Raw genomic sequence first — 22,115 nt, forward strand, 5'->3', positions numbered from 1 at the left:
GTCCAGCATAGAAAAGGCAGAGAAACCAGAGATCAAATTGCCAATATCCGATGGATCTTTGAAAAAGTGAGAGAGTCCCAGAAACATCTATTTCTGCTTTATTGACTGTGTCAAAGCCTTTGACCGTGTGGATCATAATAAAGTGTGGAAAATTCTGAAAGAGATGGGAATACCAGACCACCTGACCTGCCTCTTGAGAAACCTGTATGCAGGTCAGGAAGCAACAGTTAGAGCTGGACATGGAACAACAGACTGGTTCCAAATAGGAAAAGGAGTATATCAAGGCTGTATATTGTCACCCTGCTTATTTAACTTATATGCAGTGTACATCATGAGAAACGCTGGGCTGGAAGAAGCACAAGCTGGAATCAAGATTGCGGAGAGAAATATCGGTAACCTCAGATATGTAGATGACACCACCCTTTTGGCAGAGAGTGAAGAAGAACTAAAGAGCCTCTTGATGAACATGAAAGAGGAGAGTGAAAAAGTTGACTTAAAGCTCAACATTCAGAAAACTAAGATCATGGCATCTGGTCCCATCACTTCATGGCAAATAGATGGGGAAACAGTGGAAACAGTGGCTGACTTTAGTTTTTGGGGCTCCAAAATCACTGCAGATGGTGATTGAAGCCATGAAATTAAAAGATGCCTACTCCTTGGAAGGAAAGTTATGACCAACCTATATAGCATATTAAAAAGCAGAGACATTACTTTGTCAACAAAGGTCCATCTAGTCAAGGCTATGGTTTTTCCAGTAATCATGTATGGATGTGAGAGTTGGACTATAAAGAAAGCTGAGTGCCGAAGAATTGATGCTTTTGAACTGTGGTGTTGGAGAAGACTCTTGAGAGTCCCTTGGACTGCAAGGAGATGCAACCAGTCCATCCTAAAGGAGATCAGTCCTGGGTGTTCATTGGAAGGACTGATGTTGAAGCTGAAGCTCCAGTACTTTGGCCACCTGATGCAAAGAGTTGACTCATTGGAAAAGACCCTGATGCTGGGAAAGATTGAGGGCAGAAGGAGAAGGGGACGACAGAGGATGAGACGGTTGGATGGCATCACTGACTCAATGGACATGAGTTTGGGTGGACTCCGGGAGTTGGTGATGGACAGGGAGGCCTGGAGTGCTGCGGTTCATGGGGTCGCAAAGAGTTGGACACGACTGAGTGCCTAAACTGAACTGAATGGTACCCAAACATCTGCATTTTAAGAGCAGTCCTGGTCATTCTAATATAAGGCAGCATGCAGTTCATACTTTGAGAATCATTGCAAATGACAATGTTTGAATATGGGTAGGGAATCTTGTTTTATAACAGACAGTTAAATAAATAGCAGATTAGAATAAAATAGAGGAAGCAGTTTTACATTTCCACACATTCCTTTGTCTTATAAATATGTGATTACTTTTTGGAGGCTAAGCGTTACTATCATGTCATGCTTCTGTTTATCAAAATAGAGAGTTCTGGCACTTTCTTCCAGAGCCATAGGATTCCAGAATTAAAGGTGATGTTGTCTGTTGCTGTCTAAACATGATGAAATATAAAGCTGCATCTGTCTCTACTCTTTAAGCTCTACTGATATCACAGTAGATATTTATTGAGGTATAAACCCATAAGATCAAAAACAATGGAAAGGATTGAATAGCAGCCAAGGGGGAGCTGGAAAGAAGACAGAGGGAGTTCCAGAAGCTCTGGAACTCTGAGTGATTATAGAAAGGAATAAAAGAGGAGTAGCAAAGCCATCTGATGCTAGAGAATCCTGAAAAATCTCTGAACTTTGAAGAAACAGGACTGTTAATGGTAGGGATGAAACTCTGGATTAAATATAAAAGGATTTCAAAATCTGAGTACAAAACAGGGCACAGAGCCACTCTCTCTCACTATATTCAACCAACTGTAAGAAAATAGCATTTATTTTTTGGAGATATTGAATTGGAAAGGTTCTATCTTAGGGACTCCAGGAAAAGTAGAGAGTAAGGAAAAATTCCTCCCTGGTAGCTCAGCTGGTAAAGAATCCACCAGTAATGCAGGAGACCCAGGTTCGATTCTGGGGTCAGGAAGTTCCCCTGGGGAAGGGATAGCTTGCCCACTCCAGTATCTTGGGCTTCCCTGGCGGCTCAGATGGTAAAGAATCTGCCTGCAATGCGGGAGACCTGGGTTTGTTGCTGGGTTGGGAAGATCCCCTGGAGGAGGGCATGTAACCCACTCCAGTATTTTTGCCTGGAGAATCCCCATGGAAGGAGGAGCCTGGAGGGCTATAGTCCATGGGACCACAAAGAATTGGACACGACTAAGTGACTCAGTACTAAGCACAGGAGTAAAGCAAACTCAAAGCAGGGAGATTATGTAAAAGACTGCAATTGTCCACTTAGATTCTTGGCCCCATATCTTGCCTTACTTCCGAAATATTATCTAGCTTCTTATTGCCCCTATTCTCCAACACCCACCCCCATGCCCCTCAGGGGCTGGAAATTGGAGGCATCTTCTTAAAGGAAATTGAAAGGTTCCAGAGAAAAGACATTTTTTTAAGAAAAGACATTATTTTAAGGGGTCTGACAATAAAAAAATTGCTTTGTAACTTGGTCAGTCTATAATAGTTCACAAACCTCACCTGTGTTTCCTGGACTTCCAGTTAGCTTTTTTGTGCCTCGCTATTAAATATGAATGGACAATAAACATTCAGGCACAAGACACTTAAGGAAAGCCTCAAATACAGATACCCATATAAAAAGAAAAAAAGCCAGAGAAAATAGACAATATAAGGAAGAACTTTTTTAAAATGAAAATATTTTGCTCAGATAAATGTTATATCAATGAAGAAAACAATACTATTTTTAAGGAAAAGGAAAGAGCTCATAGACATTTATTTAGCCAGAAAATACTTCCCAGTAAAATTCAGAGAAAAATGGAGGAATTTTTTTTTTAATTAAAATGTTAAAAGGATAGTTAACACAAAGGGGAAAGATATTTCAAGAATCAGTCTAAAAGGTCTAATATCAAATTAATAGAAATTCTAAAGAGAGAAGACAAAGAAATAGATTGTTATTAGATGGGGGTGGGGTGAGAGGAAGACTTATTAAGTGCCTTGTAGAACTACTTTATTAAGTATGGGCATAATAATTATGGTAAAAAGGAACAAAAATTATTAAATAAGAAAAGGACTAAGGATGCTAAAGCAAACTAAATCCACATATCATAATTCTAGAATCTGGGGAATAACTTGTTACCTAGTGGCAGCAATAAAAATATTATTTTATAACATGGGGAAGTGTTCAAGATGTATTTTTCAGTTAAATAAACAGATTGTATGATACATGTATAAAATAACCCAGTTTCATAACATAATATATCTGTGCATGTTTAAAAATTACAGTAGGATAATGTAAAAATGTTAAAGATACCTATCTGGAAATGATGTAATTATGAATAATTTTTTGGTAACTTAAAATTTTCTATGTGGATGCATTGCTTTTAAAATTAGAAAAAGATGCAGCAAAAACCAGTGAGAGGAAAATATTTAACGAGTTAGGAAATGATGTCATTCATGAAAATACCACTTACTCGTCCTTGCTCTTGAACAAATCATCTTACTAAACTCTTTGAGGTTACAAAGATATAAGACATTATTTCAATTTCTCAAGAAACTCAATTCTTAAACAACACAGAGGTTAGGAGAACCAACCCCCGCCTCCCTTGCAGTGGAAAATCCACTTTACATCAGTCCTGCATATCCAGGGTTCCAATTTTGTGGATTCAACCCACTTCAGATTGTGTGGTACTGTTGTTGCTTTAGTTGCTCAGTCATATCCGACTCTTTAACAACCCCATGGACTGTAGCCCACCAGGCTCCTCTGTCCATGGGATTTCCCAGGGAAGACTGCTGGAATGGGTTGCCATTTCCTGCTCCAGGTTGCCATTTCCTTCCTTCTTCCTGACCCAGGGATCAAACCTACGTCTCCTGCATTGGTAGCAAATTCTTTACCACTGACCCACCAGGGAAACCTGTGGAACTCTAGTATATATTTATCCAGAAAAAAAAAAAATCACATATAAGTGGGCCCCTGCAGTACAAACCAGCGTTCATGAGGCAAATGTAACCACAGATAACTCAAGACAGAATGTTTTCAGTTCCCCAAGTGTGTACAGTTACAGTTATTTAGTGAGAAAGATTGCTTTTGGACAGAACGTGGTTAGGGAGATTGAAAGAATGAGTAGGATTTCAAGAAGTAGAAGTTGTATGAAGCCATTCCAGAAAGAACTAAGACTAAGAAGTGTAAGGGTACAGGGTAGTCTTGGCTGGATAATTGGGTGGAAGATGGAATGTTTCCTTTGGGACCAGAGCAGGATGCTGATTCCAGGTGCAGGGATGTGGACTTTGTTCAATAACATTGTTGAGAAGGGGAGTAAAATAATACACAAGGGAACACCTGCTTTGAAGTCTTATTAAGCTCACTCAGGTTCATGATAATGAAGACTTTTACTCAGATATTGGTTCTGAGAGTGAAAAGGGAGGGATAAACTTGAACAGTAGTTTGGATGTGAGAAATGAGGTAGGAGGCAACAGTAGTGGTTCCTTGTCGTGAGTCCAGTTTATTAAAACAGTGGTAATTCTTGCACAAAAGACCAGTCATAATAAAGAAGTAATTTCATAGAAGAAGATAATGTTGGATATGTTGGATCTTAGATTTCAGATGAATAGGCATGAGGTCAGGCTATAAAGGTATTTGGAGGAAAGAACTCAAAATGCAGTCTTTCAGCAAATACATACTGAGCACCTCTTATGTTTAATAATACAAGAAATGCTGCTGCTTCTGTGCTCGGTCATGTCTGTCACTTTGTGACCCATGAGCTGTAGCCCTCCAGACTTCTCTGGCCATGGGATTTCCCAGGCAAGGATACTGGAGTGGGTTGCCATTTCCTCCTCCAGGAGATCTTCCTGACCCAGGGATTGAACCAGCGTCTCCTGCATCGGCAGACAGATTCCTTCCCATTGTACTGCCACTATAATTCCAAATTGAGTAAAACACAACCTCTGTCCTCATGACAGAGCTTGTTGTTTGGATAAGGGAAGCAGAGATCAAATGGATAATTACAATGCAATTATGAAAAGTAATGTGGACAGAGTGCTTTGAGAGCACAGAGGGGAAACTATGTCCTTGGTCATAGCTTCCCATGACCATGATCACTTTTAAAATATTTGTGACAAATAAGAGCTTCCAAACAGGGGAAAATTATTAAAGACTTGATTTGGATATTTCATAGAAATGAAGGCTTAATCTAGAGGGAAAAATGGGAGACTGCTGTCCTAAGAGCAGAACCCTAGGTTCATACATACTTGTCAGGCAGGAAAAGGTTAAGAAGCCAGGGAGTGAGGACCCAAAAACTGATGCCAGAAGCGAAAATCAGAAGATTCAAGACTCGTGAAATTTTGATAGTTCCAAGAATTAGGAAGATTTAGGAATGATTAAAATCTACCAGATTTAGCACGTCAGAGACTATGGATGACTTTTTAAAAAAATGTTTCAATAATGCTAAATGAAGCTGTTTCAGATAGTGAGACTGTGTAAATAATAATAATTGTAAAAAGAAAAGTAGCAAAAGAGTGGTCCTTTTCTGTGTATATACCTATGTTATACATTTTAACTCATAGAGTTGATAACTATTATACAGTTAAACCACATTTTCATGACCTTGATTTTTAGGAAATACGGATGTCCACTAAACCTATTGTAATCATTTCATGATGTATGTAAGTTGGGTCATTTTGCTGTACCCTTTAAACTTACACAGTATTGTCTGTCAATTATATCTCCATAAAACTGAAAGAAAGAAAAAAGAAATATCAAAGAACTGACAGGAAATGATCTTGCAGGAATAGTAGAGCCATTGGATTTGGCAGGGACTGTTGATGATGTTTGAAAATAATTTTCAAAAAAGAGTAGCAGGAACACAATCTAGACTTTGAGGGAGCTAAGAACATGAGAGTAAATAGAAAGAGATGACGGCAGTTCCCGGAAACACTGTGTCTCCTCTGCCCTCTGCCCCATCCCCATTATCTAACTTCTGTTTTTTCTTCAACTATCAGCCTAAATGTTCAACCTCAGGCAGACCTTCCCAGCCAACTGTCTCAAACTAAATCAGGGTACCCATATTATACTAGCTTACTGTTCTTTAGATCCATAGAATCTACAATTTGTAATGCACTGCTTGTCTATTTCTTTAATGTCTGTCTTCCTTGGTAGGCTGCTGTTTGCGTGAGGATAGGCACCATGACAATTTTCTCTCCACTTTACATTCCAGCCTCATCCCAGGGTTGGTAGAAGGTAGGCTTTCTGTAAAGATGTGTCACCTGAGAGAAGTAGAAGGATAAGGTGGGGCATTTACACAACAAATTTCTTGGATATAGAATAGTTACAGGAGATGTGAAAGTCCAGCCTGTGTCCTAATATGTGGATTGCTGGAATGGAATGAAGATGAAGATTTGGGGAAATGGAGAGCAGTTTACTCAAATACCTGATACACTCACAGAGAACAAGGATGGGATGAAAAAGAGAGTGATGTTTTAAAACAAATTGATAACCAAGTAAGAGAAGCTGATGGGATAGAGTTCTACAATGAGGAGGTAAAATGTATACTGTCTCTTTTTCCTTATCTGGGGAGTTGGGCATTTATAAAGAGATGTCAGCCAAGGCCGGTGGACTGGAACTATGTTTTAATTAAGTTAAAAAGGTGTCGTGTTGCTTAGAGAAATAAGAGGAAGAAATTATAGGAGGATATGTTCACAGTAAAACATAGGTATCATAGGACACAATACAACGGGACTTACAAAGGGGTAGACAGAGCTGGTGGAACTAGTTTATAGTGGGCTATTAAATACAGTGTATACGCTTAAGTATTAATTGCTCAATAGACTTGTTCAAAGCAAATTCATCAAAGATTTTTGTCATATGTAGCCTCAAGCCACATGTCTTGGAATGCAATTACCTATAAATATATTTATATCATTTACGCTAATGTTTTTGACTGAAGTATTTCTTGTATTTCCTAATGCTCTCTCTCACAGTGCTACAACACTTCATGATATACAAAGCTACCTGGTTTTCACTTCCCAGAAATTCTTGGTTCTGATGAATAGAAGTTACTTTGCCTGGTATTTTTAGAGATGACTAATCCTGCCTTAGATAGTTTTGTTTTTTGAGACAGTTTAGAAAAAATTGTAACTGTGAAATAACTGATATGAGTTTATATGCCCCTCAAATACAATCTAAAGGTTTGTTTGGTTTCTTAAATCAGTGTAATGAAATTTTATGTAGCTGTGAATACCTTGTCTTGTTAAAGTATTTCAGTTTGTTTATGACCAGTGTCGTAGCATGGGCTTGTAAGGGACCTGGAATTAGGGATGCTTTCTTGGTCCATGAAAAAGAATTGTCTGTCTGTTCTCTGGGCAAAACAAAATGAATCCTGAGGGAGTCAAATGAGAGCAGCTCACCTGATTCACTGTGTGCTTTACCAAGGTTCTGCCAGCAGAACCCCTGGTGGTTTATGGTTTTTCTGCATCCATTGAAAATGAAGAATCAAAGTATTTTGTGATACCCTTGTGAATAGTCATACATTAAAACACACCTCTTTCCCTAAATGTGTTTTTTTTCCTTCTTAAATTTTTTAAAGTTTTTTTCTTCAATGTAAACATCGAAGTAATTTACCAGTATCATGAGATATGGCTATTAGAAAATAATTCACTTCCTGAATGTGAAATCCATAATTAAGTATCACTATCGTCGTATAACTAAACATGTTAGGGCTTCAGTGGTTGTTGTTAATAACCTTAAAGCTCCTACATTCTTGGTAATATAAGAACAGTGCTGTGGTGGGAGAATAAACTGTTGTACTGCATAGTTTTGCATGTGTGAATAGTTATTACCAAGGTGGAAAGAAAAGAGAAACTCTGCTTTTATCTGTACTTTTTCTCATCCTTTGAGTTCTTTCTAGTCTTCTTGGTACTGGTGAATAACCTTTTCATTAGTCAATGACATTTTGAGTTGTTGCATTTTAGTTCCCCTCAGTAAAATCCTCTATCCTTAAACCACCACCACCCCCCCACCCCGAATAAATAAAAATAATTCTCATCATGTATCTAGGACACTCATGATTTGTCTTTTGAATGAGTCAAAGCTTTGAGAATTGTGTAAATGTTAAGAGTCTGATACTTTGAAGAGTGAGCATCAGCCTCTCCTGATCTAGGAGACAGTCAGAGCACGATTTTGATTCAGTATTTCCCCTGTCGCCAAAGGTACACTCTGCCTTTAAGCCAAGGCTGTCGCTTAATCTTGGTAGAAGTTTATTATCTTTAATCACCTAAATTGGAGTGTGGAGGAGGAAGAGATTTAAGTCTGAAAAGTATATAACTGCTTCCTCCAGACTATCAAAAGTTAGCTGGTAATTTTGCTTTGGATTGAGACCTGACACCACTCTAACCCTGGGTCCTCTTCACAGTGGGTAAACCTCACAAGTGCAACTACTGTGGACGGAGCTACAAGCAGCGCAGTTCACTGGAGGAGCACAAGGAGCGCTGCCACAACTATCTCCAGAATGTCAGCATGGAGGCTGCCGGGCAGGTCATGAGTCACCATGGTGGGTAGCATGGCATTCACCGTTTGCATTCTCCCCTGCTGCTTTTGTCGTTTATTGTGGGTTGAACAGTTCTGTCTACCCTTCAGCATGAAGGTAAAGTTTTACTCTATTTCAGAGCAATTGTAGAGCATACTCACTTTGTATGGACTTTTCTTCTTAAGGGCTTGAAGTCAGTTAAGCTTTAGGACACTTTGCAACCAAGCTATATTGAGTTTTTGTGATAGACCCAGTTTATTTCTGATAGCCTGTGTGTGAATTAATATCATAATGGCAGATGGCCTTGAGCATACCAAAGTACAGTACTGTTTGGTCTTTTTCATCCGCTGCATCAAATAGATCAAGATGGTTTCATGTCAGTCTATAGGTTTTCTAAAAAAAGTAATTGGTTACTTATATATTTACATTTCTCTTAGGTAAGTAATCAGTGATATAATTGAAAATGTCTCCAATTTGTCTTGTGGTTTATCTTGGAAGTTACTGATTTTGCTTTCTACAAGTATGGCAAACAGTCTAGACCAAAATAGGTACCACTGCCCTCCACAAAAATCAAAACCCAAACAAAACATCTGGACCTCCACAACACACAATAACAAGTAGGCAAGCAGTCCCTCAGGTTTATTCAATTAATCATTCTCTGTTACCATAGACTTCCCTGGTGATCCAGTGATTAGAACTTTGCCTTCCAATACAGGGGGTGCAGTGTCAATCCCTGGTTGGGGAGCTAAGATCCCACATTTCTCTAGGCCAAAAACAAAACAGAAAGCAGAAAAATATTGTAACAAGTTCATAAAGATTTTTAAAATGGCCCACATCAAAAAAATCTTTAAAAAATTCTCTATAACTAAAAAATAAAAAATAATGTTAGTCAATCAGCCTCACAAAGTGTTATGAATTTTAATTCCTTAGATTTGGAGCATCTGTTTGGTCCTACAAATTATATTTTTATACTGATTGATTTTATTATTCATATAAGCATATACAAAAATGGTAACTTATTGATACATTCATATCTTTCATTTAGGAAAGATTTGGTCAGTATTAATTAGTACAGTTGAGAAATCCTGTAGTCACTTTTAAAATATAAGCATCTCTTTTGTATTTACAGACAGCTCAAGGATTATTTATGCGAGATTGTGGAACTGTGGAATTGTGTTTATTGGACAGCTAGTGATTACTTTTTGATGAATCAGAAATTTTTTTAGTTATTATTTTGTTACCTTGAATAATTGAAAATTTTCTTTGTATTGAAGGTAGTTTATAGTATTAATTCTGTCATTATTGTGAATGAGTCCTTTTGTTTTTATATTATCGTTAATTAACATTTTTGAAAACCTGTGTTTTAAGTCTTTGTAAACTTGGTATTGTAAGCTTGCATTTCTGAGCTTATGATGGCAACATAGGATCCAGAGCATTGAGGTTGAATTTGTGGACCTAGGAGCCCAACAACTCTGGTCTTGCTGTGTGGTGTGTGTCTGGGTCACTCATAGTCTTGGTGTGAGAATTAAATGTGATTGGATGGGCAATAAAAGCCCAATAAATAGTTATTTTTACTATTTCAGGTAATTAAATATTAAGAAATAATAAATATCACACCCCCTATAAAGTTATGTTACTTATGACGTTAACTTAGACCTTTGAAGTTTCATTTACTGAGCACATTGTTTCTGTTCAAATTGTTGCTTTTAGAGATGACTTGAGGCAAGGTAGCTGATGGAGGCTTGGGGCATGCCAGAGTTTCCTTAAGACACCTTATGGCGCTACTCCTAATTTTTCTGTGTAATGTTCTTTCATTGTGATTTTGATATTTGACTGTATTATTAGTTTTATGAACTAATTTTCCATTCACAGTTATTTATGAAACTGTGTTGCAAACACGTGTATATGAAATAGAATCCCTCCTTAAAGACTGTATATTTTTTCTAGGGAGGTAAGGTATACATAAGTAATTATAGTCAGCATGTAACTATCTGTTGAGAGATTAATCAGCTATAGAATAAGTGGTGCCAAAAAATTTTAACAGATGTATTCTGGGGTAAAAAGAGTTCTAAACAGTTGCAGCCTCAGCATCAACCTCTATTCCCCAGATTGCTTAGCCTTTGACAGGCAAATGCCTTTACAGATGGTTTGAAACTGGAAGAGTATGGAAAATTGGAAAGACACTCGGGTACTGGGTAGGGCAGGGGATAAAGCAAGATGGAGTGTGTGTGTCTGTGTGGGAGGGGCACATAGGTTTTGGTATCATTTATAGACCCAAATATTTGTTCTTCAATAATGGATGGAGTTTTAACCATCCAATATAAACCATATAAGTTTATATTACTGCTATTTCATGCTGCACTTTTTCTAAATGTGTTGCAATAATAGGTTGAGATTATCTTTAACTTCTGCTTCCTTTTGTTAGCATGTGTAATGTCTGAGGTAGGAGTTGATAATTGGCATAAGAGAGACAATATAGATAAAAATGCTACTAGTGATCATCATTAACCTGTCTCATATACATGACTTGGCATGTGTCTCGTTTTTGCCAGAGCCACAATGTCTAACTATTCTATACACTGTGTCTATTATCTTGCCTTTTCTTTTAGCTGTAGACATGGGGGGTGCCATCACTGTGGTCACTCGTTAGCTCTTTGAAATTAATGACTATTCCTTCTTTTTCATAACTGGCATTGTTATATGTCCTAACCTTTCTTTCCCAAAACATGTTCTTCCCCATGTTGGTTTCTTCTAGTGAGGAAGTCTAAAGTCAAAGAGACTTTCTTTCACTTTAGTTCAGGAAAACACTTATCATGGACTTGCTGTGTGCCAAGCTCTGTGGAATGTTCTGAGAATATAAAGATACATGGACATAGTTTTGTATAGTCTCATAGGAAATACATAAAAGATAAACAAAATGAAGCAAATGCTCTAATAAAGGTGTATAAACACTTCTCCTGAAACACAGATGCAAAAGTCACCTAACTCTGGAGAAATCAAAGGAAGTTTCTTAAATGAAGTTTTTGCTGCATACATAAGGATGAGAAAAATTACACAGATCAGATTCACAAAAACTATACATCCCAGGATGAGAAGTTGTCGTAAGCTAAGACTTAGAGGTATAAATGAACATTAACAAGTTTCTGGATACTGAACACAGTTGGAGTTCAAGGGATGGTAGGAAATGAGACTAAAATAGTAGGTTGTGATGCAGAGATGGAGTTTTACATGCTAATCCAGTTTTTAAATTTCACTGGGGTAGTCAAATCTGTGTCTTCTGAAAAACAGCCTCACCGATGTAGAACGTAGGATAGATGCCTGACTGGAGTGTGAGGAGAGACTGGAAGTGAGCATGCCAAGGAAAAGATAAAGAGGAGCAGCAGAAGAAAAATATATATTTACAAGCGAGGATCAAAAGTTCTCAAGTTCGATAAAAAGGAGGAAATTAATGACTTGCAGTTTTAGAAGTAAAGATAATAGTGAATTGCATTTTATGGCAGATTATCTTACTTAAAAGTTATTTTATGCTCATTTTTCAAGTCTTCTCTGCTTGAAGAAAAAGCTTTAACAAGCGAAGTATGTAATTAGCTTTTCCTCCTTGCCTGAAGACAAAAATGAAAGTGTGAACCAAAAAGATGGCCAAGTTTAAAGCAAGAATGTATATTCTTAGGTTTATGTTTTGGATTATTTGGTAAAGGGAATTTCTTTATTGCAAGGATGGAGGCATAGTTGGTAACAGATAAACTTCCTAGGAAGCTCTTTCACTGGTTTTGAATGAGTGACAGCATTTCAAGATGTTTATTTAGTAAACATCCATTGATTCTTATTTGTCTCACATCATCTGAAGAGAGAGTCAAATTAAATGCAGTCCCTACTGGAGGTCACTTACCAACTCTTAGAAGAAACAGACCAGTCAACCAGCAGTTACAGCACTGAGTGATAAGCATTATGGAGCACAGAGGACAGGTATCTACGTCGCAGTGGGTGTCCAAGAGGAATTTCTAGGTAAAATTATGTTTGAGTGGAGTTTTGAAAGGCAGAAGAGCAAGCTAAATAAATGGAAAGGGGTGTTTCATGTGGACAGAACAGCATGTATAAAGAAATAGAAGTCTAAAAGAGCATGGTTGGGTTAAGGACCTCCAAGTACTTATGTATAATTAGAGCCCGGTTGGTAAAGGCAAGAAAAATTGGAAGGTGATGAGGCCTGAGAGAGAGGGGCAGTGAAGGACCTATTGTGCTAAGCAAAGAATTGTATGAATTTTATTCTTTATCCTGAAAAATATTATTACGCTCACATTTCATTGCTAGAAATGTGGGCAGGAGATCAGAAGAGTCAGGACAGGACCATGTAGACCATGGCAACAGTCTCCTGATTGATTGAGTTAGGCTTAGTAGCCATCAATATTCAGAACACTTAAAACACTGAGAGCAACTATAAATGTAGCATCTAAGACATTTGGTATCTCCATGAGTGTATGTCTGAGGAGGGAGGAGGAGACTGGATGAATGGGCAAAAATCTAGGATTTGCCACAAGTCTCTAGTATGGATGACCATGTAGATAGTGCTCTTCACTGAGATGGAAATTAGGAAAATAAGAGAAAGTTTGGGGAGGGAAATAGAGATTTCAGTTTTTTAACACATTATCTTTTATGCACCTGTGAGAGACAGCCAAGTAAAACTGTCTAGACGGAAGTTAAATATATAGATCTCAAGCTCTTAAGAGAAACCTCAGTAGACAATAAAGATGTGGGAGCCATCCTTATATGGGTAGTAATCTAAAGTAACAGGTTTTATAAGGTTATATAGGTAAGTATGGAATGAGACTCGTAGGAAGACAAGGACACATTAAGAAGGGGGAAAAAGAAATGCAATGAAGCTGAGTGAGACTAGAGGATGGGAAAATGGAAAGAGTAATTTCAAGTATGGGCCCTGCCCACTGTTGTCAAGAATATAATTAAGATAAATGAAGTTTCTTTTTATGTTCTACAACATGGAGAAAATCTGTGATAAAATAGAAGACATGTGTTGTCTTTATCATACTGGCCCTTTTTCTCCTGTAGTTAACAAAGCTTCCATTTTCCTTTCAAGAGCTATCCTCTCCCATTGGCTGAAGTCACAGGGGGGCTGTCAGTTTAGGTGCCCTGCCCTCTTCGGGGGGATGTAGACATGTGACCTAATCTAGGTCTCTCAGACTATGTCTGCCTGGAATTTGAAATTTGAGTGGATTGTTTGGCAAAATAGCAATGTTGGTAACACTTGTATGGTTCTATCTTTGTGACTTACCAATATGATGAGATAATGAAATAATGCAAGGATAAATACATTTTATGATGGCTATAACTTCAAAAATAAGGTCAAGAAAGATATTTGCTTATGAAATTTGTTCTAATAAGTGAAGTTGATATTTTCTTAGCCTAGTTGAATGTCACACAATACTATTAATACATTACTAACTAGGGAACTTGTTTTGTGTTTCAAGCGATGTATATCTAGAAACATTTTGATGAGTTGCACTCAGATTCATAAAAGCAAATAATTGAGAAGATTAGCTCCATAATATATAAAATGTATCAGATCTTCTCTCAAGGAAACCTTAAATATATTTCAAACTTGTTTATACGAAGTCAATACTCAAATAGTAGCTAAGAGCCCTGCTCTGGAGGGAGTCACACCACTTAGGTTCTACCTAAACACTGAGAAAATGGTTCAATTAAATTCATTGTAAATCAACTATACTTCAATTTAAAACACAGTGTAAATGAACTGTACTTCAATTCAAAACACATTGTAAATCAACTACAATTTTTTTTTAAAGCACAGTAAGAAAATTACATCTTTGGGTCTTTGTTTCCTCATCTGTAAAATGGAAATGGTAATTGCACCTGTCTCAGGGGGTTGTTGAAAGCATTAATTAGATTATCAAATGGAAAGCCTTAAAAAAGTACTTAGTATATAGGGTGAGTCTGTTGTTTTTATTATTGCCAGCACGGTAGAAGCAAGACTATTATATGATATGTAAAAGTCTGTTGTGAAGTAGAAGTAAGGCCAGAGCTCTGCCAAAGTCCTTGTTTTCAGTTCACATGAGCTTCATTGAACTTGGGACAAATCACCTGAATTGAGGTGGATGTGGTGTGGGACAGTTCCCACACCCAGGTTTCGTTTTGAGTGTTAAATGTGTGCAAATGTGAAAATTCAAGGTGAGACTTGAGCAAAACTGCCAAGTTCTAGACAACTCATTTCAAAACTAATTAGTATATTCAATTTTGGGGCAAACCCTGTTAACCAGTTTTGCTGTTTTTTAGCAAAATTTACAACAACAAACATTTTTTTCTTCCCTTATTTGATTTCGGATCTTGGTTCATGACATATTTTCATCTTAGGCCCATTCATGGCCTGTATTTCAATTAAATAGTTATTTTTTGATGATGTAGTAAGTGCCTATGAATTCAACATCTAAAACAAAAGTTAAAATTTTGAAAATAATCTATATCTAATTATATGAACACCCACTATATCTTCCTGGATCCCCTTATCTGAATTCCTGTGGACATTCATTCTTTGCTTTAAGTTTTTTTCTTTTTCTTTTTTATTATTTAGTTGTTGCTAAGAGAGGACATGTTTTAAGTAATGTCTAGAGGCATACTTTTTGTATTTGTATATCATGAATTATATCAGTATACAAGTGTTTCTTTGTTTCTAAGTCTCATCTTGGAAATTTTTCCAAATTAACATTTAAGAATTGTAGGATCCCTTGTCATTAAAGTAGAGATTGAAGATTGAATTTTTCTGGCCCATCCACCTGCCTGTACTAGGTTAACCCAAAACTTACATTGAATGTCGGTATCTTTAAGCAGGTCTGAATTACAGAAACATCGTCTGATACCATTTTTCATTTCTTCAAAATCTATAACCTGTATTGGTTATTAAATAGGTCACCTGAATTGTGCACAGGATTTTCTTAACTTTGATCTCTTGCCTTCTTACTTTTAGTGTCTGCCCCTATAAAGGATAATGCACTGTGTTTCACACAGTAGAGCTATCCCTCTGTAAATCATTTTACAGTGCATGATGAACAAGATATCCTGATATGAAACCGTTAGATTTCCAAACAGCGCTGACACAAGTTCAATTGTTAAAAAGCAACAGTAATCAAGAAATAATAAGTTATGGTCTTTTCTGCAAATGTTGGTTTTAATCCACTGATCAGCCTTCCCAGGTAGTGATAGTGGTAAGGAACTCACCTGCCGATGTGGGAGACATAAGAGACACAAGTTCAGTCCCTGGGTCGGGAAGATCCCCTTGAGGAAGGCATGGCAACACACCCCAGTATTCTTGCCTGGAGAATCTCGTGGACAGAGGAGCCAGGCGGTGCTCTCCAGCCCTTAGGGTCACAAAGAGTCAGACACGACAAGCGATTTAGCACTCAGGTGCAGTCTGTCTCCAGTGTTACTCTCTTTAGTTAAATGTCCTTTGAAAGTATTTTTGTTCAAAAATAGCTTGAAGTTCTGTGTCTATACCATACATGTGAGTATCTCATGTCAGTGTCTATGAGCTAATAAATTAACCCACAGCCACTCAGACAGATGGGATGAAAAGGGAGCAGCAGAGGAGACTTTATGTCAGATGAGTTAGAGCAGTAGTCTAGTGAGCAAATATGCCAATTTGGAAATGGATTCTCTTATCCTGCTGAAGAGCTCTTTTTAAAATAAATTACAATCATAAAGCTGTCACCGTTTACTATGCATGAACATGTCCAGAATCGGATCTCCTTCATGAAGGCTGCTTTGTGCAGGTAGGTAGCCACAGCCAGCAGGGCTCACAGCTCTTTCAGCTCATCAGAGAGAAAATCTGCTACAAGAAAATACATGGGTGAAAAAAACTGATTAAATATGCCGCTCTTCTGTGTGTCTGTGTAAGCTTCCTTCTGAAACAAGTTGACTTGCTTAAATTGTTTTAGAAAAATAAACTCCAAAAGCCTTGAGAATAGTGCAGTCTTAAAGTTAGTATTGATTTTCATCAGTGTTAAAAACACTTTCAGAGGAATAAAATGAGAAAAAGAACATGTTGACCACCAGTAGTGGCAACAGTGTATGTCATTGATTTGAGAGAGACTTGGATAAAAACAAGTCCTCTATGTGTGTGTGTGTGTGTGTGTGTGTGTGTGTGTGTGTGTGTAAAATTAAGAGTATACTTTAACACTAGAGGTTATTCTTTCTAATTGCTTTTACTCTAGCATGCTAGTTTTTATGTTTGTATAACACATGTTGAGGTGGAAAGTCCAGCTTTGCATCCTTTTAAATGTTGAAGAAATTATCAGATTAAATTTTTTGTGTGGTTTTATATAGTACCTCCTATGGAAGATTGTAAGGAACAAGAGCCTATTATGGACAACAATATTTCTCTGGTGCCTTTTGAGAGACCTGCTGTCATAGAGAAGCTCACAGGGAACATGGGAAAACGTAAAAGCTCCACTCCACAAAAGTTTGTGGGTAAGCATTACAAAGGGGTTTATTTTTTAAAAGCTGATTTTCATGAGCAAAGGCATACTCCCATGTATATATAAATATATATGGTGTGTTTCAATTCATGAAATAAATGGTCATCTCTTTTCTCCATCATACTACATACAAAGTATGTATGACATTACACACAGACACACACACACACACACTACATACCCTTAGGCATGTGGGCCTAAGAAAGAAATGAAGGAAAGAGTGATAGGACTCTTTTGTTATCTCAAAATGAAGCCTTATATAAAGGAAGTGAAAGTCACTCAGTCGTGTCCAGTTCTTGTGACCATGGACTGTATAGTCCATGGAATTCTCCAGGCCAGAATACTGGAGTGGGTAGCCTTTCCCTTCTCCAGGGGATCTTCCCAACCCAGGAATTGAACCAGGGTCTCCTGCATTGCAAGCAGATTCTTTACCAACTGAGCTATCAGGGAAGCCCAAAGTAGCCCTCATGGCCTGTACTTACATAAAGTATAATAACAAATAACAGTACTTAAAGAGAATGATGTAGCCTGTTAGCCAGGTTTTTAATACATTTTCTTTCCACAAAATTAATGCTTTTAAAGAATCTGTTTACCAGTGCCGGATACGCAGGAGATACGGATTTGATACGGGTTGGGAGGATTGCCCTGGAGGAGAAAATGGCAGCCCAGTCCAGTATTCTTGCCTGGGAAGTCCTATGGACAGAGGAGCCTGGAGGGCTATAGTCCATGGGGTTGCACGAAGAGTCAGACACAGCTGAGCATGCATCCCCCCAAGTATTTAACCTGGAATGAAGAGATCTTTTTTTTTTTTTGCAATTTTGCATTAAAATAAGTAATTCAGCAATCTGCATTCAAGATGTTTCATATTTTGAGCTACAGTTCATATTTTGATGTTTGTTTTCATGTAGCTTATGTTTTGAACTGAAGAGATTAGGTGTGATATATTAGATTTTCATTTCCAAGCCCTCAGATATTCTTTGTTACACTCAGAGTTGGCATCATTCTGCATACTATAATACTATGGTTGTAAATTATCTCTAAAGTTACAGAATTACCTAGCTATTTTCAAAAAGAGCTGAATGAATAACAGAGTCAATATCAAGAATTTTCATTATTTATGTATATAATATATATTCTTATAGACTTACATAGAGTAAAAATTAGAAGAGATTAAAAAAAAGCAGATTCTCACATTCTAGTGTCAAAATACATTGTGGAACATCTTTATGAGGGTTGAGTAGTAACTGAGAGAAAACCTTTGCTTTGGTTATTTCATAGGGGGAAGGGTAATAAAATTCTCCTATTCCAGTAAACACTTAGAGATTTCTTTTCAATCTAAAATTGAAGAACTAACAAATCACCAAAATATGAATTTAAGACAAGCTGGAGAAATTAACTGACAAAGTTCATTGAAAGAAGCCCAAAGATCATAGTTTATGCTAGGTTAGTTCAAAACTAGGGCTTCCTAGGTGGCGCTAGTGGTAAAGAACCCGCCTGCCAATGCAAGAGACTTAAGAGACTTGGGTTCGATCCCTGGGTCAGGAAGATTCCCTGGGTGAGTGCATGGCAACCTACTCCAGTATCCTTGCCTAGAGAATCCCATGGACAGAGGAGCCTGGCGGGCTGTGGTCCATAGGGTCTCGAAGAGATGGACATGAATGAGTGACTTAGCAGCCCACACAGTTTAAAAGTAGCCCCTGAGAGTATACTCAGATCTGTTTTGGGCCCTGAGTCACTTTTATTTCTGTCTCTCTTTCTTCCTGCTTATAAATAACCTTTTTTAAATGCCAGTTCTTCTGTTTTACAAAATTGATTAGTTTGCTGGATGTCTATTAAATGTCTATGTCATTGGAAAAATATGAAATTTTTTACTATTCTGTTTTCTGAATTTACTTGGTTCTCATCTTTGTAATGTTTTCATGTTTCCTGTGACTTAGATGCTACTCTCAATTTGACTTAATTGCATCTCTTAGAAAAGAGGGGTACATTAAAATTTTTTTTTATTCTAAAATAAGAACATTACATTTTTATTAGAAGTTGATGATATGTTTTTCTTTATTTGGATTCTGTCCCAGTGGTAATACACAATTGACGCTTGAACAGCACAGGGTTTGGGGCAATGGCCTTAATGCAGTGGAAACTGCGTATGACTTACAGATGACGCTCCTTACACACAGCTGTCCATACCCACCGTTCTGCGTCCATAGATTCAACCAACCATGGATCATGCAGTACTATAGTATTTACTGTTGGAAAAAAATCCTCCTATAAGTGGACCTGCACAGTTCAAACCCATGTTGTTCAAGGGTCAACTGTATAACAAACAATTGCATAGTAGTTTTTTTTATGATGCCTTTTGAAATGAGAAATATTATCATTCTTCATTTACTATCAATTTCTTTTTGTTCCTTTCCTCAGTTAAATACTCTCCTTTGATTTTATTAAGCTCTTCAGGTCAGTGATCCCTGAACTTGCTGTGTATTTGTTTCAGCCTCTCTTTTCTTATCCAGTTTGGATTCCATGACTCTGTTGTCTTACTGTCCTTCTGTCTTTCAACTAGTAAAATGCCTACCCTCTAATGAAGCCAACTGAACCTCTTTTCCACATCTACATAGTTGCTACTAATTTTAGAGAAAATCCCACAGCCTTATAAATTGGCATTGCTGTAAATAAATGAGTAACTGATCTCAAATACTAATTGTCCCATCCCTACTGTATAGTGGCTTTCCTTTTATCCATCCCTGAACACTCCACTCTTCTCTCATATTCAACACGTAGGGCCATTTCAACCTTTCTCTACTCTCCCAAAATATGGTATCTCACACCTTGGTGATATTACATCTAGATTCTTAGGAAATAAAAACAGTTGACATGATTTCAGCTATCACTAGTCCTGTAAGATATGTGCACTCACGTGAATGCTCTCTTCTTTCATGGATGAAAGCAGCACCCTTCTTTCTAATAAATGCTTCTTCTTGTTCCCTGGAATTCTCCTATCCCAGCCCCTCAAATAACTTGCACTATTGTTTTCCCCCTTTCTCACATATATTTTTAACATGTCCCTTCTATTGGCATTTTTCTTTTGGCATTCAATGGGATAAATTCTCATCATAAAAAAAAAAAAAAAATCTAATCTCAAACCCAGGTCTTTTTCCAGTAAGTACCTACTTTCTCCTTCACTTCGAATATGTAATTGTTGAAAGAGTTCTCTGATTGCTTTCTATATTTTTTTTCTTTCTACTCATTGTCCAGCCTGCACAGCCTTGCTTTAGTCCTCATGTTCTACTGAAATTGCTCTTTATAGTGTCAAGTCCAGAGGACTTTCCAGCCATTTTACACAACTGGAGCGTATTTTCACTACTGAATAGTTATACCCTTAGAAACACTCTCTTTCCTTGGTTTCAGTGACACTGATCTCGCTTGCGTTTCTTCCAGCTTCTCTGACTCCTCCTTCTCAAACTTCTTCATGGATTCCCTCTAAAAGTTATGCAAATGGTTCTACAGTCCTAATGGAGGCCTCAATTCATATACCTAATTATTTTAATATCATAAATCAGGCTTAAATTAAAAACTATTGTGTTCTAACCTCCTAATCTGGAAGACTGAGTTCAAATAATATAGCATTCTCAGATTCCTCAGAGTTCCACACCAGAACTTGAAGGCATGAGCAGAACAAACCCCCCTGGTGTGCAGTCAGTCCCCTCTTGTAAACCCACTCCTGAGCACCAAAGAGGGGCCTCCTGCATGTGTGTGTACACACTTTGGTCTGCACATCCAAATTCTTTTCACATCCCACCCCACTCACAGCGTGTAGAGTAGTGTACTGACCATTCTTCAGGCCTTAGCGTACCTACCAGCAACAAAGTTGGTACTCAGGGAATGGACCCTGTGAAGAGGACTCTGCAACTCCCAGTGCAAGTTCTGGGCCATTTGGACAAAGAATTCTGGCATGCTGGGCACCCAGAGCATAGTCTAGGGTGTAAGCTCCAGATTGGCCCTTTCCCTTGGCCCTACACATTCCTTATTCCTTCATAAGGAGTGAGACCCAGGGCTCCCTAAGCATGGGACTCTAATCTCACTTGCCCTAGTCTATGGGCAGGTGTAAAATCCTTGATGCTCTTCCAGGTTCCATTTTTTACCTTCTCTTTTTCACATTTTACCTATGCCTTTGTGAGATCATCTATTCCCATGGCTTCAGAAGCTCATTTGTATTAACTGATGCCTCTTATATTTGTATCTCAAGCCCAAATCTCTCTGCTGAATTTGAGACTGTATCTCAGTACTTGCTAGACATGACTATGACTCATAGTCTTCCCCAATCTGAATTCACCATCTTTTCTATCCCATTGCCATCCACCAAGTTTCCCAGGCCAGAAACCTGGGCTTAATACTTAACCTCTTTCTTTTTCTCATTCTGTGTCTAGATAATCGACAAGTTCTAGCAACATTTTCAGAAATTTTCTCCATTCCATCCAGTTTTCTCCATTTCCACTGCTACTCTACTAGTTGAAGCCACCCATGGTCTCTACATCCCAGTAGCAACAACTTCCTAAATCATCTTGCTAAATAATTCTCTAGTTAGTCACTTTCCTGTTTAACCCTTTCAGTTCTTACCTCTCTTAGGATAGATTTCAAATTCCTTAGCTCTTGAATAAGCCCTATATTATCAGATAGCAACTTTCTCATCTGTTTCCATTCTCAGCCGTATGCAAAGTGTTAGTAATCCCTAGGATGAGTCATGCCCTCCTGCCTCTGAGCCTTCCTACCAGCTTCTCCAACCCTTACCTTTCCTTTACTCGGCTAATATTTGTCATCACATCCGTTCTGTGATGTCACTTTCTTCAGGAAGCTTTCTTTTATTAATACTGTGAGTTTTGTATTCCTTAGTTGACCCCATACCACATATCACACTGTATTATAATCCCTGAATTGTTGTCACACTCTCTAAACAGGGCTTCCCTGCTGGCTCAGTCGGTAAAGAATCAGCCTACAATGTGGGAGACCTGGGTTT

General features: G+C 37.8%; 1 protein-coding gene across 13 annotated transcripts in view; it reads left to right on the top strand.

Moving 5' to 3' along the window:
* Positions 1-22,115, top strand: part of IKZF2 (IKAROS family zinc finger 2) — a 176,174-nt gene that overhangs the window by 144,331 nt on the left and 9,728 nt on the right. For 12 of the 13 annotated variants that reach the window (XM_061148827.1, XM_061148826.1, XM_061148822.1 and 9 more), the window contains 2 exons: positions 8,493-8,630; positions 16,953-17,096. In XM_061148827.1, coding sequence (XP_061004810.1) covers positions 8,493-8,630; positions 16,953-17,096 — 282 coding nt within the window. The remainder of the gene's footprint in view (positions 1-8,492; positions 8,631-16,952; positions 17,097-22,115) is intronic. The other variant, XM_061148832.1, reaches the window with a different exon arrangement.

The sequence above is a fragment of the Dama dama genome, chromosome 8, assembly GCF_033118175.1.
Source record: "Dama dama isolate Ldn47 chromosome 8, ASM3311817v1, whole genome shotgun sequence".
Classification (NCBI taxonomy): domain Eukaryota; kingdom Metazoa; phylum Chordata; class Mammalia; order Artiodactyla; family Cervidae; genus Dama; species Dama dama.